The following is an 18,515-nucleotide window of genomic DNA, read 5'->3' as shown; positions in this document are numbered from 1 at the left end:
CTCTAATTCTCATTGGTGTCCTATAGTGCTGTTTTATTTTGGTAGTAAAATCGACCATGAAGGCCTGATTCACGCAGTCTTCTCTGAACAGTTGCTATTGAGATGCATCTGTTACTTGAACTCTGAAGCATTTATTTGGGCTGCAATTTCTGAGGCTGGTAACTCTAATGAACTTATCCTCTGCAGCAGAGGTAACTGTGTAACTGTGGGTCTTCCTTTCCTGTGGCGGTCTTCATGAGAGCCAGTTTCATCATAACGCTTGATGGTTTTTGCGACTGTACAAACCTTTATGCCGTTTCTCTTTGCTTATTTAAGCTGTTCTTGCCATGATATGGAATTGGTCTTTTACCAAATAGAGCTACCTTCTGTATACCACCCATACCTTGTCACAACACAACTGATTGTCTCAAACACATTAAGAAAGATAGAAATTCCACAGATTAACTTTTAAGAAGGTACACCTGTTAATTGAAATGCATCCCAGGTGACTACCTTATGAAGCTGGTTGAGAGAATGCCAAGAGTGTGCAAAGCTGTCATCAAGGCAAAGGGTTGCTACTTTGAAGTATTTGTTTAACACTTTGTTGGTTACTACATGAATCCATATGTGTTATTTCATAGTTTTTATGTATTTACTATTATTCTACAATGTAGAAAATAGTCAAAGTAAAGAAAAGCCCTTGAATGAGTATGTGTGTCCAAACTTTTGACTGGAACTGTATATCAAAACTAGAAGTTGAACTGATGTCTGTGCCCAGTGGGATGCTCCTCAGCAGGGCCCCGGGGCCCCAAATGCGATTGTCCGGCCCTGCTCCTCAGTTAGTAAAAAAGTAATGGTGATAAGACATTCGGGTCTAATCTATATAGTAATGCTGTTCTCGATGCGACTGGGCAGGAGGAAGAGGTAAGGTAGCTCCAGTCCCTGGTTCTGGCTCAGGATGTGTTCCTCTATATCCTTCAGTTCCTTTCTGAACCTGTCAATCACCTCCTGGGCCTGTGGCTCAGTGAAGTACTGCTCTGGATACTGACCCAATGGGACCTGGAGCAGAGAGGGGGATAGCGGGAGAGACAGAGCGGGAGAGAAAGAACGAAAGGAGGTGTTAGACAAGGGTTTCATTCAGTTGGAGCAAACGGGAGAAAGCGTTTTGAAATGGAACCAAAAATGTATGTTGAGGTGGTACCACCCCCACTTAAAATAATATGCGTAACTACTCACAAGTTTGACTGGAATTCTATGGGCTCGGCTAGCGTCAGCGTAACCCTTTAACTTACTGCATCAGGTTGTGGCCGCCCCAGGTGCCATGTGATCGCCATCTCCAAACATGTTTGGCTGACATCAGGCAGGCTGTCCATTATCATCTCCATGGTAACAGCATCCTTGTCGGTTGGCGTGGGGTGACGCATGGTGCACGGGGTGTTGGGTACCCAAGCACACCAGTCAAACTATGTTAAAGAGAGCGGAGTGAGTTCATAGAAATGTGCGCGCATGTGTGCTTGCTTGTTCGCGTGCCTGGTGTGTGTGTGTGTGTGTGTGTGTTTGTGAAGTACCTGTCCATTGTTGGTGGCTGCGTGCTGTGCTGTGCTCGTGAAGATGGCTACACTCAGCAAGGTAACCAGCTCTGCTTTGTTTTTGAGTTCGTTGGACAAGCCAAACGTGGGGACATCGACAAAGCCCTCCTCAGCGATGTCCTTTATCCAGGTCTGTAGCTCAGGGTCCTCCACCACATCACTGTCACATTGGTAGTACACAGATATCATCCCTGAGACAAAACTATGGAGGGGCGGAGAGAGAGGGAGGGAGGGAGGGGGGGGGGTGTAAACAAACAGTGAGGTAGAAATAAAGATGGAGAGTAAGAGAAGGCTAATTAAAGGAGTTAATACTGCACAACGATGAGAACGTCTTATTTTCCCCAATATGAATTTCAGCGTGTCCATATTTCAGGCCTAAGAGCATGTCCCCTCCTTGCTTTCCGCTTACAACCTAATAAACAATGTGTCTGTGGTCATAAAGAAGTGGTCACACGGGTATTGCACCTGTGTATGGCGTCCCACGGCATCAGACTGTGTTCCATGTAGAAGTAGTCTCTGAGCTTAGTGGCTCTGCACCCTATTCCCCCATTTAGTGCACTGCTGTTGACCAGGGCCTATAGGGAATAAGATGCCATTTCGACGACAGCCGCAGAGGGGTAAAATAAGTAAAAACCTGTGTATGGCGTCCCACAGCATGAGGCTGTGCTCCCTGTAGAAGTAGTCTTTGAGCGTGGTGGCTCCGCGCTGTTGGAAGTCCCAGCAGGGCTGGAGAGAGCGGTAGGTCAGGACCTTGTACTCTCTCTGGGACAGGACGAGCAGGCCCTCCCCTCCTGTAGACACCACCTGGAGGAAGAGAGCAGGAGGATGCTGTCAGCTTAGACCGCAATGGTGGGAAATCGAACCACTGGTCCACCACTTTCAAAGCTGTCCTATCTGTGTCCCTATATGACATTTCGCACGTTCGGGGGGGAGTTACAAAATATGGTGAAATGGGGAAAATGAATCGTCAAAGAAGAGAATAGTGAGCTGACCCTTTTGAAGATGCCGTCAGCGGAGACGAGCTGAGTCCGTCCCCTGCAGTTGATCTCCAGAGTGTAGCGCAGGTGGGGGGCCAGGAGCTAAAGACAAGAGAGGGGGATGAGACAGCAACACACGCACACACGTTCGCGCTCGCGCACATACACGCACACACGCTCCTACCTTGTATACAGGGTGTACAGCGGGAAGTTGACGTAACGTAGCCACACAGAACACTTCTACCAACAGGTGCGTTCTCAACAGGTGTGACAGCAACTGGAACACCTGGAACTCTGAGTGACGGACCCAAATCTTAGCCAATAGCCAGGCCAGGGGGGGGTCATTAGGCAGGAAGATGGGGGTGTCCAAGCCAGGAGTCTGTCCTAGCTGGAGAAGAGAAGGGATTAATAAAGTGTGTGTGTGTGTGTGTGTGTGTGTGTGTGTGTGTGTGTGTGTGTGTGTGTGTGTGTGTGTGTGTGTGTGTGTGTGTGTGTGTGTGTGTGTGTGTGTGTGTGTGTGTGTGTGTGTGTGTGTGTGTTCAGTCCTACCTGTATGGCAATGGGTATGAGTCCCTGGTCAGGGTGCTCATATAGTAGACACAGAGGTGCAGCGATGTACTGTGGTTTCCCCCTGATTACATTGGTGGGAACACCATCCATAATGGCATAGTCAATCAAGTAGATGTTACCAGCCTAGAGATGAAGGGAGGAGAGCGGAAAATCTGTAGAGGCAGCTGAGGCTAGGGATAAGATAGTCTCTTTTTTAGGGGGTAGATCAGCTTTAATATTGCAGTTCTGTCAATGTAATCAACTGCATCATTTCCAAATCCCATATATATTTTTTTGTAAATGTATATATATATATATACAGTACCAGTCAAAAGTTTGGACACACCTACTCATTCAAGGGTTTTTGTTTATTTTGACTATTTTCTACATTGTAGAATAATGGTGAAGAAATCAAAACTATGAAATTACACATGGAATCATGTAGTAACTAAAGAAGTGTTAAACAAATCTAAATCTATTTTAGATTTTTCAAAGTAGCCACCCTATGCCTTGATGACAGCTTTGCAGATTCTTGGCATTCTCTCAACCAGCTTTATGAGGTAGTCACCTGGAATGCATTTCAATTAACAGGTGTGCCTTCTTAAAAGGTGCACCGGAATGTATTTCCTTAATGCGTATGAGCCAATCAGTTGTGTTGTGACAAGGTAGGGGTGGTGTACAGACAATAGCCCTATTTGGTAAAAGACCAATTCCATATTATGGCAAGAACAGCTCAAATAAGCAAAGAGAAACGACAGTCCATCATTACTTTAAGACATGAAGGTCAGTCAATCCGCAACATTTCAGGAACTTGAATGTTTCTTCAAGTGCAATCGCAAAAACCATCAAGCGCTGATGAAATTGGCTCTCATGAGGACCGCCACAGGAATGGAAGACCCAGAGTTACCTCTGCTGCAGAAGATAAGTTAATTAGAGTTAAAAGCCTCAGAAATTGCAGCCCAGCCTCCCGGGTGGCGCAGTGGTTAAGGGCGCTGTACTGCAGCGCCAGCTGTGCCATCAGAGTCTGGGTCCGCGCCCAGGCTCTGTCGTAACCGGCCGCGACCGGGAGGTCCGTGGGGCGACGCACAATTGGCCTAGCGTCGCCCGGGTTAGGGAGGGCTTGGTCGGTAGGGGTGTCCTTGTCTCATCGCGCACCAGCGACTCCTGTGGCGGGCTGGGCGCAGTGTGCGCTAACCAAGGTGGCCAGGTGCACGGTGTTTCCTCCGGCGCATTGGTGCGGCTGGCTTCCGGGTTGGATGCGCGCTGTGTTAAGAAGCAGTGCGGCTTGGTTGGGTTGTGTATCGGAGGACGCACGACTTTCAACCTTCGTCTCTCCCGAGCCCGTACGGGAGTTGTAGCGATGAGACAAGATAGTAGCTACTACAACAATTGGATACCACGAAATTGGGGAGAAAAAGGGGTAAAAAATAAAAATGTAAAAAAAAAGAAAAAAAAAAAAGAAAAATTGCAGCCCAAATATATGCTTCACAGAGTTCAAGGAACAGACACATTTGTGAAGTGCACCAGTCCCTCCTGCAGCAAAGCACCCCCACTACATGATGTTGCCACCCCCGTGCTTCATGGTTGGGATGGTGTTCTTCGGCTTGCAAGCCTCCCCCTTTTTCCTCCAAACATAACGACGATGGTCATTATGGCCAAAAAGTTATATTTTTGTTTCATCAGACCAGAGGACATTTCTCCAAAAAGTACGATCTTTGTCCCCATGTGCAGTTGCAAACCGTAGTCTGGCTTTTTTTATGGCAGTTTTGGAGCAGCAGCCTTTCAGGTTATGTCAATATAGGACTCGTTTTACTGTGGATATAGATACTTTTGTACCGGTTTCCTCCAGCATCTTCACAAGGTCCTTTGCTGTTGTTCTGGGATTGATTTGTACTTTTCGCACCAAAGTACGTTCATCTCTAGGAGACAGAACGCACCTCCTTCCTGAGCGGTATGATGGCTGCGTGGTCTCATGGTGTTTATACTTGCGTGCTATTGTTTGTACAGATGAACGTGGTACCTTCAGGTGTTTGGAAATTGCTCCCAAGGATAAACCAGACTTGTGGAGGTCTACAATTTTTGATGATGATGTCAAGCGAAGAGGCACTGAGTTTGAAGGTAGACCTTGAAATACATCCACAGGTACACCTCCAATTGACTCAAATGATGTCAGAAGCTTCTAAAGCCATGACATCATTTTCTGGAATTTTCCAAGCTGTTTAAAGGCCCAGTCTACTTAGTTTATGTAAACTTCTGACCCACTGGAATTGTGATTCAGTGAATTATAAGTGAAATAATCTGTCTGTAAACAATTGTTGGGAAAATTGCACAAAGTAGATGTCCTAACCGACAAAACTATATCGCCAAAACTATAGATTGTTAACAAGAAATGTGTGGAGTGGTTGAAAAACGAGTTTTAATGACTCCAACCTAAGTGTATGTAAACTTCCTACTTCAACTGTATTAGATGTTCGTAGTGACACTTCAAAATACATAAATATTTACCAACTTGCTCACAAAATTTCTCCAAAATGTTTGCAGACAGACCACCATGTGGCCATCCTGGACAGGGGTGCAATCCCATCACCTGGTGGTATTTGTAGGGTTGTAGCCTAAGGCACCTTCATTCTACAGTCTTTTAAAGTGTGTGTTTCGGGAGTGACATCAAAAGGTGTTTAAAAATAACCCAAACAAATAATTAGATCAGTATACTGAATGTAATAATAGAACAACTCAAGATGTTCTATTGAAATGAAAGTGTAATATTATTTTCAAACATGAAGTTTAGGAAATCAGGGTTTGGGACAGGTGTATAAACGGTTACTTTGTACTATATTAACTTATGTTTGTTATTGCCTTGGATTCAATAAGAACATATCATGATGTAAATAAATGTCCTAAGTTTGGAGACATAATTGTTTAAAAAAAAAAAATTCTGGTGTGGGACAGCAATTTACACCACTTCTGTAGAGTCACCCATATAGAGAAAAGGCTCTGGTCAAAAGTAGTGCACTATATAGGGAATAGAGCTCTGTTTAAAAGTAGTGCACTATATAGGGAATAGAGCTCTGTTTAAAAGTAGTGCACTATATAGGGAATAGAGCTCTGTTTAAAAGTAGTGCACTATATAGGGAATAGAGCTCTGTTTAAAAGTAGTGCACTATATAGGGAATAGAGCTCTGTTTAAAAGTAGTGCACTATATAGGGAATAGAGCTCTGTTTAAAAGTAGTGCACTAGGGAAAATATCTCTGGTGAAAAGTAATGCACTATATACATTATTAGAAAAAAAGTGTTCTCTAGAACCTACAACGGTTCTTTAGGTGTCCCCATAGAATAACCCTTAGAAGAACCCTTTTTTGCTCCAGGTAGAACATTTTTGGGTTCCACGTAGAACCCTTTCCACAGAGGGACAGCCAAGGAACCCTTTTGGAACCCTTTTTTCTAAGAGTGTAGGGAATAGGGCTCCGGACAAAAGTACACTATTTTGCAATTAGAGCTCTGGTGAAAAGTAGGGCACAATTTTTGGGAATAGGGTGCTATTTTGGTACATACACAGAAGGACAGGTAGATGGACCCTAGGGGGGGTCAAAGAGATAGATAGATGGGCCCCACCTTGAGCTCCTTGTCCAGGGTGGTCCTGGGTGCCAGCGACCCCTGCACCATGTCCCCAGACACGGGGAAGTTTCCTGGAAGCTCCTTGCAGCGCTGGATCATGCGGGGGTTTGAACCATTCAGACACTGGTACCCAAAGAACCAATCTTCCTTCCAGTGCTCCATACAGTACTCTGGAACCATAGGGATAATCAATCAAATGAACAGAATGAAAAAGTACTGTCTGAATGTATCAATAATAATTTCTTAATATAATAATCTACACTACCGGTCAAAAGTTTTAGAACACTCATTCAAGGGTTTTTCTGTATTTTCACTATTTTCTACATTGTTGAATAATAGTGAAGACATCAAAACTATGAAATAACACATATGGAATCATGTAATAATCAAATTCTTCAAATAGCCACCCTTTGCCTTGATGACAGCTTTGCACACTCTTGGCATTCTCTCTACCAGCTGCATGAGATAGTCACCAGGAATGCATTTCAATTAACAGGTGTGTTTTCTTAAAAGTTCATTTGTGTAATATCTTTCCTTCTTAATGCGTTTGAGCCAATCAGTTGTGTTGTGACAAGGTAGGGGTGGTATACAGAAGGTAGCTCTATTTGGTAAAAGACCAAGTCCATATTATGGCAAGAACAGCTCAAATAAGCAAAGAGAAACTACAGTCCATCATTACTTTAAGACATGAAGGTCAGTCAATACAGAACATTTCAAGAACTGTAAAAGTTTCTTCAAGTGTAGTTGCAAAAAACATCAAGCGCTATGATGAAACTGGCTCTCATGAGGACCGCCACAGGAAAGGAAGACCCAGAGTTACCTCTGCTGCAGAAGATAAGTTCATTAGAGTTACCAGCCTCAGAAATTGCAGCCCAAATAAATACTTCACAGAGTTCAAGTAACAGACACATCTCAACATCAACTGTTCAGAGGAGATTGTGTGAATCAGGCCATCATGGTTGAATTGCTGCAAAGAAACCACTACTAAAGGACACCAATAATAAGAAGAGACTTGCTTGGGCCAAGAAACACGAGCAACTACGTACAATACAATACTGGACACATGTTTAGTTTATAGGGGATGTATTTCTTTCTTGTTTTGGACTTTTTGGATGATTTGCGTAGTGGTATTGTATTACTGCACTGTAGGAGCTAGAAACACAAGCATTTCACTGCACCTGCTGTAACATCTGCTAATCTGTGTACGCAACCAATAAACTTTCATTTGTTACATACAGTACATCTCTGATCATGCGAATATCAGATAAAAATGTTTTTAAAAACTTGCTATGAAGTAAAATCATAAGCAATCATCATAGTAGTACATTTGAGTATATATACTTATGTTTCTACTTTACAGACATACTGTACATTTGAATTAGTTCTCAAAATCTGTAGTAGACGAACCAGTTCTATAGGTTTACCAAAACGTTTAGGTGATCATCAAGAGGCGTCGGATTAAGTAATAGTAAAATGTATTTGAAGAAAAAAGAGAATCATATCAAAAGTAAATGTGAGCATTGCATTGTGAAAGGCCACGACGAAACGGTAGATGAAACGCTGACTAAGTTTGGTGACTGTATGTGACTGTATGATTTTGTGTGTTGTACTTAAGTCACTTGAACATGTGCTTAGAGTTTTGAAACCACTTCCTGTTTGATGATGTGTTTTGAGTTTTGTACTAAGAATTGTAAAAAGGTACAAAATACTTGTGAAAAAAGCACCAAAGCAATACAAAAACTGTAATATATGATATACTGTATAATAATAGGACTGAGAGAGTAAATATAGAGAAGTGTTATACGTAATGTGGGGAAATTAATTGACCATATATGAAACAATTATTTAATCAATTCTTTAAAATATTCTAAATTGACCTAATTACTTTATATGAACATATATTGCAATGTGAAACACTAGATGAAACACTGATTAAGTTTGGTGAAAACTGTTGTTGCATTACTCCGAGGCCTCCCTTCCTAAATGTCTGTGATTAGGAACAGGAAGAGACTGGCAATAAAAAAAGTGTCGGCCTGTACTCTACAACCAATAACACCTCTGATGCAGATGGGAGGGAGGGCTAAAGCACTGAATGTAAATATTGTATATTTGTTTTACTGTACTCTACCAGCTATGGGGCTTTTGAGTTTCCAGAAGCATCGTTTAAAGTCCTCCAGATCATCCCATGACTTTCCAAACCTGATGGCTAGTTTCTTCAGAGACAGCTCTAGAATACTTGGAGAGAGAAGAAGGGAGGGAGGGAGAGATGGGTGAGAGAGGGTAGAGAGAGGGGGCGATGGGTGCGAGAGAGAGTAGAGCGAGGGGGTGATGGGTGTGAGAGAGAGGGGGTGATGGGTGTGAGAGAGAGGGGGTGATGGGTGTGAGAGAGAGGGGGTGATGGGTGCGAGAGAGAGGGGGCGATGGGTGCGAGAGAGAGGGGGCGATGGGTGCGAGAGGGGGGTAGAGAAAGAGATCGAGGGGGTGAGGTGGGGTAAGGAGAAAGAAATGGAACATATTTTTTTAAGAAAGGGGGAAGTTGAGACACATAATGTGGGTAAGACATACAGTGCCTTGCGAAAATATTCGGCCCCCTTGAACTTTGCAACCTTTTGCCACATTTCAGGCTTCAAACATAAAGATATAAAACTGTATTTTTTTGTGAAGAATCAACAACAAGTGGGACACAATCATGAAGTGGAACAACATTTATTGGATATTTCAAACTTTTTTAACAAATCAAAAACTGAAAAATTGGGCGTGCAAAATTATTCAGCCCCTTTACTTTCAGTGCAGCAAACTCTCTCCAGAAGTTCAGTGAGGATCTCTGAATGATCCAATGTTGACCTAAATGACTAATGATGATAAATACAATCCACCTGTGTGTAATCAAGTCTCCGTATAAATGCACCTGCACTGTGATAGTCTCAGAGGTCCGTCAAAAGCGCAGAGAGCATCATGAAGAACAAGGAACACACCAGGCAGGTCCGAGATACTGTTGTGAAGAAGTTTAAAGCCGGATTTGGATACAAAAAGATTTCCCAAGCTTTAAACATCCCAAGGAGCACTGTGCAAGCAATAATATTGAAATGGAAGGAGTATCAGACCACTGCAAATCTACCAAGACCTGGCCGTCCCTCTAAACTTTCAGCTCATACAAGGAGAAGACTGATCAGAGATGCAGCCAAGAGGCCCATGATCACTCTGGATGAACTGCAGAGATCTACAGCTGAGGTGGGAGACTCTGTCCATAGGACAACAATCAGTCGTATATTGCACAAATCTGGCCTTTATGGAAGAGTGGCAAGAAGAAAGATTTCTTAAAGATATCCATAAAAAGTGTTGTTTAAAGTTTGCCACAAGCCACCTGGGAGACACACCAAACATGTGGAAGAAGGTGCTCTGGTCAGATGAAACCAAAATGTAACTTTTTGGCAACAATGCAAAACGTTATGTTTGGCGTAAAAGCAACACAGCTGAACACACCATCCCCACTGTCAAACATGGTGGTGGCAGCATCATGGTTTGGGCCTGCTTTTCTTCAGCAGGGACAGGGAAGATGGTTACAATTGATGGGAAGATGGATGGAGCCAAATACAGGACCATTCTGGAAGAAAACCTGATGGAGTCTGCAAAAGACCTGAGACTGGGACGGAGATTTGTCTTCCAACAAGACAATGATCCAAAACATAAAGCAAAATCTACAATGGAATGGTTCAAAAATAAACATATCCAGGTGTTAGAATGGCCAAGTCAAAGTCCAGACCTGAATCCAATCGAGAATCTGTGGAAAGAACTGAAAACTGCTGTTCACAAATGCTCTCCATCCAACCTCACTGAGCTCGAGCTGTTTTGCAAGGAGGAATGGGAAAAAATGTCAGTCTCTCGATGTGCAAAACTGATAGAGACATACCCCAAGCGACTTACAGCTGTAATCGCAGCAAAAGGTGGCACTACAAAGTATTAACTTAAGGGGGCTGAATAATTTTGCACGCCCAATTTTTCAGTTTTTGATTTGTTAAAGTTTGAAATATCCAATAAATGTCGTTCCACTTCATGATTGTGTCCCACTTGTTGTTGATTCTTCACAAAAAAATACAGTTTTATATATTCATGTTTGAAGCCTGAAATGTGGCAAAAGGTCGCAAAGTTCAAGGGGGCCGAATACTTTTGCAAGGCACTGTATGTCTGAGCAAGTGAGGGACATTTTACATTATATTTAGGGGAAATTTGACCAGCATGTGTGAATGTCAATGCGTAAGAATAACATCACACAGAAAAATGTGTGTAACTCACGCATAGTGTAAGGAACCCTCAAAGTCGCTCCTTTTCTCGCTGTCAAAACGTACGTCCTGATGCAGGTCTGCTTCGGTCTTGGCATCGATACACTTGGGAATCCCAGAAGCCCATGCAGTCCATCTGGATAAGCAAACATAACTGTAAGAACTAGGCTCTCTTTCTGGAGCGATTGGAATTGGGACGCGTGTGTGCATTCGTATTTCTGTGACTGTGTACATAAATAGGTGTGTGTGTGTGTGTAACAACATTTCTGTAATCTTACTGACCTGTATATCGTTTGTCTCTCCTGCAGTTCTGCTTTTCTGTGAGCCAATAGCTGAGGAGAGGTATCTTCACAGAGTCTCTTCGCTAAAGGAGGGAGAGAGACAGCGAGAGAGTGGGATGACTCACTCACACATACAGGTAACTGCCAAAGTAAAGGGAACACTTGAGTAAATGAGGGATACAAATTATATTGAACGCAGGTGCTTCCACACAAATCAAATCCAAATTGTATTTGTCACATGCGCCAAATACAACAGGACCTTACAGTGAAATGCTTACTTACAAAGCCCTTAACCAACAATGCAGTTAAGAACATTTCCCCAAAAAATGTAAGAGATAAGAATAACAAATAATTAAATAGCAGCAGTAAATAACAATATCGGGGCTATATACAGAGGGTACCGATACAGAGTCATTGTGCAGGGGGCACCGGTGTCGAGGTAACTGAGGTAATATGTACATGTAGGTAGAGTTATTAAAGTGACTATGCATAGAAAATAAGAGATTAGCAGCAGCATGGAAGGGGGGGGGGGGGGGTAATGCAAATAATCTGGGTAGCTATTTGATTAGCTGTTCAGGAGTCTTATCGCTTGGGGGTAGAAGCTGTTTTAGAAGCCTCTTTGACCTAGACTTGGCGCTCCAGTACCGCTTGCCATGCAGTAGCAGGGAGAACAGTCTATGACTAGAGTGGCTGGAGTCTTTGACCATTTTTAGGGCCTTCCACTGACACCACCTGGTATAGAGGTCCTGGATGGCAGAAAGCTTGGCCCCAGTGATGAACTGGGCCATTCACACTACCCTCTATAGTGCCTTGTGGTCAGAGGCTGAGCAGTTGCCTTACCAGGAAGTGATGCAACCCGTCAGGATGCTCTCGATGGTGCAGCTATAAAACCTTTTGAGGATCTGAGGACCCATGCCAAATCTTTTCAGTCTTCTAAGGGGGAATAGGTTTTGTCGTGCCCTCTTCACAACTGTCTTGGTGGACCATGCTAGTTTGTTGGTGATGTGGACACCAAGGAACTTGAAGCTCTCAACCTGCTCCACTGCAGCCCCGTCGATGAGAATGAGGGCATGCTCGGTCCTCCTTTTCCTGTAGTCCACAATCATCTCCTTTGTCTTGATCACGTTGAGGGAGAGGTTGTTGCCCTTGCATCACACGGTCAGGTCTCTGACCTCCTCCCTATAGGTTGTCTCGTCGTTTTCGGTGATCAGGCCTACCACTGTTGTGTCATCAGAAAATGATGGTGTTGGAGTTGTGCCTGGCCGTGCAGTCATGAGTGAACAGGGATTACCCTGAGGGGATCAGTGTGGCGGATGTGTTGTTACCTACCCTCACCACCTGGGGGTGTCAGGAAGTCCAGGATCCAGTTGCAGAGGGAGGTGTTTTGTTCCAGGGTCCTTAGCTTAGTGATGAGCTTTGTGGACACTATGGTGTTGAACGCTGAGCTGTAGTCAATGAACAAAATTCTCACATGGATGTTCCTTTTGTCCAGGTGGGAAAGGGCAGTGTAGAGTGCAATAGAGATTGCGTCATCTGTGGATCTGTTGGTGCGGTATGCAAATTGGAGTGGGTCTAGGGTTTCCGGGATAATGGTGTTGATGTGAGCCATGACCAGCCTTTCAAAGCATTTCATGGCTACAGATGTGAGTGCTACAGGTCGGTAGTCATTTAGGCAGGTTACCTTAGCGTTCTTGGGCACAGGGATTATGGTGGTCTGCTTGAAACATGTTGGTGTTACAGACTCGGACAGGGAGAGGTTGAAAATGTCAGTGAAGACACTTGCCAGTTGGTCAGCGCATGCTCAGAGTCCACGTCCTGTTAATCCGTCTGGCCCAGCGGCCTTGTGAATGTTGACCTGTTTAAAGGTCTTACTCACATCGGCTGCAGAGAGCGTGATCACACAGTCATCCAGAACAGCTGATGCTCTCATGCATGTTTCAGTGTTACCTGCCTCGAAGCGAGCATAGAATTTATTTAGCTCGTCTGGTAGGCTCCTGTCACTGGGCAGCTCTCGGCTGTGCTTCCCTTTGTGGTCTGTAATAGTTTGACGAGCGAGAGTTCTTCTTCAATTTGAGGTGAGTAATCCCAGTTCTGATGTCCAGAATATGTATTTTCGGTCATAAGAGACAGTAGCAGCAACAATGTGTACAAAACAAGTTACGAACAACGCGAAATAACAAAACAAAATAGCATGGTTGGTTAAGAGCTGATGAAACGGCAGCCCTCCCCTCCGGCGTCATTTTGCACAGGTGTGGTTCCAGAGTTAATTAAGCAATTAATATCCCATCATGCTTAGAGTCATGTATAAAAATGCCCAGTTGCTCATTATTTTGGCTACCATGGCTAGAAGAAGAGATCTCAGTGACTTTGAAAGAGGGGTGTCAAAGGAGCAGAGGGGTTTTTGAAAGGTGTGTGAGTGTGAACACTTATGGGAATTTTCGGAGCAGCCCCTGAGACAGCGTTTTGCACCACCAACAACTAAACATCAAATGATGGAATTTCTATGCCAAGGTGCATTGAAGCTATTCTGGTGACTCGTGCCCTTTGTTTGACCAAATCTAGGACACAGATCTAGGATCTGCTTTCTCACCCCAAAACATTAACCTTTAACACGAAAGGGAAAAAAACGCAAACTGACTTGAGAGCAGTATATTGAGGGGCAACTTCTTTCCTTTACCAATTAATTAATTACCTGTGCCTTCTCGTATCTCCACCTTGACGTCTCCTATGAGCCAGCGGTAGCAGGGGAAGGTGAGGGCTATACCACCACCTGGTGGCTCCACGGTGACATAGCGACAGAACCAGTTATCCTCAACCCAGTAACGCTGCTTCTCCAGACGAACCAGGAGGAGAGGACCCAGAGGGGCTGGGCTACACACCTTGTACTCATCCACCTGGGGGGGTAGGGAGGGAGAGACACACACACTTGATATGAACCTACCTAAAAATGACGCACACATACACCTTGTACTCCTCTTGGATCACACGCACAACACAGCCCTACTTACCGCTCCTCTACAGAAGTCCAGTCCAGGGTTGTCCAGGATTGTTCTCTCACTCTGTCCATTCTCTCCAACCAGGGTGACATATATGTAGTTATTGGTGCCGGAATACTCTGATGTGCCTGTGGCAACTGTCACCTTATATTCCTCCATCGAAAAACACTGGTACATGCATGCACACACACACACACACACACACACACACCACACACACACACACACACACACATACACACACACACACACACACACATACACACACACAAGGCTGAGATTGTTGGCTCTATGTCAGAACATTTCTGAGTGTGATGCATAGGGGCTGAGGAGTCTGGTGTGTCCTCAAACACTGATCTCAGGTCAGTTTAATGTTTATCCTCTTATGGTTCAGGTTAAGACTTGAGGAGGGTAACCTGATCCTATATCTGTGCCTAAAGGTAGACCAGCTGGCAGGCAATTTCATGGTCATTTTCAATCTCTCCTTATCGCAGTCTATAATCCCGACATGTCTCAAGCTGACCACCATCATTCCTGCTCTCAGGAGCTCTAAGGCTACCTGCGACATAGACTACCTCTCTGTAGCACTAAAATCTGTAATCATGAAGTGCTTTGAAATGCTGGTCATGGCATTCATAACCTCCATCATCCCAGACACCATAGACCAGGTGTCTCCAACCTTTTCTAGCAGGAGAGCTACTTAATTTTTTTTATTTAAATGAAACTGCTATATATATTGTTTTCGAGCTTTCAAATTCTTCTTTTCACATTCTTCTTTTCTCCTCTCCCCTGCAACTCTTCCCCCAGGTCCTTAGTGTACCAGAGAAGGTAGTGCTTTCTGTCAATATACCTGGTAAAATAATGGTTATTATAAACTGGGTGGTTCAAGCCCTGAATGCTGATTGGCTGACAGCTGTGGTATATCAGACCGTATACCACGGGTATGACAAAACATGCTCCAATTACATTGTTAACCGGTTTATAATAGCAATAAGGCACCTCAGGGGTTTGTGGTATATGGTCAATATATCACGGCTAAGGGCTGTATCCAGGCATGCATTGCGTTGTGCGTAACTCTAAGGGTTAAGCACTATGATATCAGTTTAGTATTTTCCCCAAACAAAATGATCTGGGACATTGTTCCTAGTTTTAGATTATTATTTGCACTAGAAATTACAATTGTTCATAGATAAACAACGAATTTGGATGTTGTGAGTCCATGTCATGCTTAAATCACACCAAAATACCATTTTTTTTTTTAGGTCTGGCAAAAAAACGAACAAATAGATTTTTGAGTGTAATTCCCCTTTGTTTGCCATCTGGCCCTTTAGTTGCACATCTAGCGAGTGAAGAATGTGTCATCTAATGTGCCGGTCTAGCAATGGTTCTGTACTGCTGCTGCTCATCTCATGGCAAAGTTAGCAAATAACAATACAAAAAAATAGATACAAATTATTGATTAACTTGACAGGTAAGCCTACTTTGCAGTTAACATTTAGGCCTAATTGAGAACTTTTTGGGGAAAGTTTTTCTGTCAACCCACAAGACTGTTATCACATCAACTGGTACACACAGAGAGATAGACAAACGCACGCACCACACAGACAGCTGGGCAATATTGCTGGAAATGAATTGCCAGATATTGTGTTAGGTTTGGCTTTTTGGCCCGGTTTGCATGCATATCCTACTAGCAGTCACTTTTTATGTATAAACCCACCTGAACCGCACCAGTAGCCCTGCACATTGAATAAGGTACTGGCACTGACCTGTATATACTTGCATTCTAATGTTACTTTAACTCTTATTGTAGTTCATGTGTTTTTTAAAATTGTATATTATATTTTCCATTATTATCTATATTATCACTGCATTGTTGGGAAAGAGCTCTCAAGGGGAGAATTGAACTCGACTGTTTTACCTGTTGTATCCTGTACGTGGCGAATAAACGTTTGAAACTTTGCATGGATTAATAGCCTAGTCAGGCACACAGTTATCGGTACACACCCAATAGGTACGGCACCCCTCGCTCTAAAACAATGGAGAGACTGTGAGCTGAGAAAAACGCACCCAAGACTCAAAACTTAAAGCTAATGTTTGCACTTGTGCTTTTATCTGTTTTTTTTTTTTTTTTTACAGCGTGTAGCCGGTCCAGCCCTTTCCCTATGGCAATATCACTTATTAACTTTGCCTGCCTTCCAAATGGCACCCTATGCATTCGGGCAGGGAGCGTTCTCCTGGCATCCGCCAAACCCAGATTTTTCAGTCGACACCTTGGCATTGCACATGGTAATCTTAGGCTTGTGTGCGGCTGCTCGGCCATGGAAACTCATTTCATGAAGCTCCCGACAAAACAGTTCTTGTGCTGACGTTGCTTCCAGAGGCAGTTTGGAACTCGGTAGTGAGTGTTCACAACCAAGGACAGACGACTTTTATGCTCTACGCGTTTCAGCCGTCGGCGGTCACAGAACGGGAGCTTGTGTGGCCTACCACTTCACGGCTGAGCCGTTTTTGCTCCTAGACGTTTCCAACTTCGCAATAACAGTGCTTAACGTTGACCGGAAGAGCTCCAGCAGGGCAGAAATTTGACAAACTAACTTGTTGGAAACAAGTACTTTTCTACTTTGCATTTCAGTACTTTTCTACCTTGTATTTAAGTACTTTTCTACTTTACATTTCAGTACTTTTCTACCTTGCATTCCTATAGCATTCCCTTAGGTATGTAATCTATTGCAGACTAAATGCATTAATTCATATCCATTCAGAATGTGTGTACAGTTTGTTCATCAGACAGTATAACAGCAAAAGGAAGAACTTACCTCACTGCTGTTAGGGAAAGATAGAACATTCACTGTTAGGCTCCGGACACTTTTCTCTACACCTCTTTCTCTCTCCTGTTTATTTCCGTGTACCTAACTCTTCCCCCGTCCCCATTTCCTCTTCCCTCACTCTCTCTCTTTCTTTGTGTAGAGTGCAAATTTTCTTCACTCCAGAGCAACCCTCTCTCTCTCTCTCCTCTTCCCCCTCTCCTCTCTTCCCTCTCTCTGAAATCTCACTCAGAAAGTTAGTCAGTCCACTCCACTGTCAACCGGTTCAGTCATCCACCAGCAGTCTGCTACACTTCAAAATACACTTTAAAAAAAATCCTCTTTCATTCACACCCTCTCACTACCTGTCCACGTTTCCAAGCTAATGACTTGGCTTCTCTCTCTCCCCCTCCCTCTATCACTTTATGTCTACATGCCCTCCTCCCCCTGGCACCTCTCCCCTTCCCTCTCTCTCTTTCTCTCTCTAGCACAAGGAAATGAGAAGTACACCAACCTCTATGAGCACATACAGAGAGATAAGGCATACAAAAGACCACTGAGGCATCATGCAAAAACCTAGTCTAAAAATATGTAACCAACACAACAAGCACCTCTCCTGAACTTACTGTGTAATCGTTTACACACTGTTATATACTATATATATATATATATATATATACACTATATAATTAGTGTCATATCTGATGTTCTCTTCAGACAACCCCTACAGAGAAGCACAATACTGAGTCAAAAAATAAATAAAATGAAATGTATTCAGAGAAAATAGGACTTCACAAATTCAAATGAGGTTCTCGCACATGTCAACATGCATAATGTCACTCTGCGTATAGCTTTTACACATCTAAGAGATGCGGTCTGAGTAGACCTTACTTCTATCTGCAAAACGGGAGTTGCCTTAGAGACTGCCCTATTGTGTTTCGTCCAAGAGGGATAGATTGTGAGCGTTAGTGTGGAATGTGTAGACGGTGACAGGATCTGCTGCTTCATCCCGTGGGCTAGAATCATGCTGGTTCTAAACGTGTCATCTTTGGGCAAAAACTTAACCGACAGGTCCCCGTCACAAAACTTTGTTAAAAACGCTCAGTCAAGATGCCCCAGGATTCAACCTAGATTCGACACAGTATTTCAAATAAAATTGTATTTTGTCACGTGCTTTCGAGCACAACCTTACTGTAAAACGCTTACTTATAAAGCCCTTAACCAACAATGCAGTTCAAGAAATGGAGTTATGAAATAAATATTTATGCTTAGTTATGTGAAATCCATAGATTAGGGCCTAATACATTTATTTCAATTGACTGATTTCCTTATGTGATCTGTAACTCAGTAAAATCTTTGCAGCTGTTACATTTCCATTTAGGTCTTTCTTTCATTGATCCCTATAATTCTGCACTCGTTCGCTCAATGGATTCTAGTGAGTCTG

General features: G+C 43.4%; 1 protein-coding gene across 1 annotated transcript; it reads right to left on the bottom strand.

Annotated features, from left to right (window-relative positions):
* Nucleotides 1-645: 645 nt before the first annotated feature.
* alox12 (arachidonate 12-lipoxygenase) lies at nt 646-17,496 on the bottom strand. Its single transcript, XM_021577673.2, has 14 exons — nt 17,084-17,496; nt 14,280-14,435; nt 13,964-14,165; nt 11,273-11,354; nt 11,004-11,126; nt 8,839-8,945; nt 6,708-6,880; nt 3,095-3,238; nt 2,730-2,933; nt 2,561-2,647; nt 2,203-2,372; nt 1,548-1,770; nt 1,272-1,442; nt 646-1,038 (listed from the first exon to the last, which is right to left on the bottom strand). The coding sequence occupies exons 2-14, from the start codon at nt 14,424-14,426 to the stop codon at nt 859-861; spliced, it is 2,013 nt and encodes a 670-aa protein (XP_021433348.2). The 5' UTR covers nt 14,427-14,435; nt 17,084-17,496; the 3' UTR covers nt 646-858.
* Between the last annotated feature and the right edge of the window lie 1,019 nt (nt 17,497-18,515).

Source organism: Oncorhynchus mykiss, chromosome 21, assembly GCF_013265735.2.
Source record: "Oncorhynchus mykiss isolate Arlee chromosome 21, USDA_OmykA_1.1, whole genome shotgun sequence".
Lineage (NCBI taxonomy): Eukaryota > Metazoa > Chordata > Actinopteri > Salmoniformes > Salmonidae > Oncorhynchus > Oncorhynchus mykiss.
The sequence above is the reverse complement of the archived record's forward strand: the minus strand, read 5'-3'. Positions and strand labels throughout refer to the sequence as shown.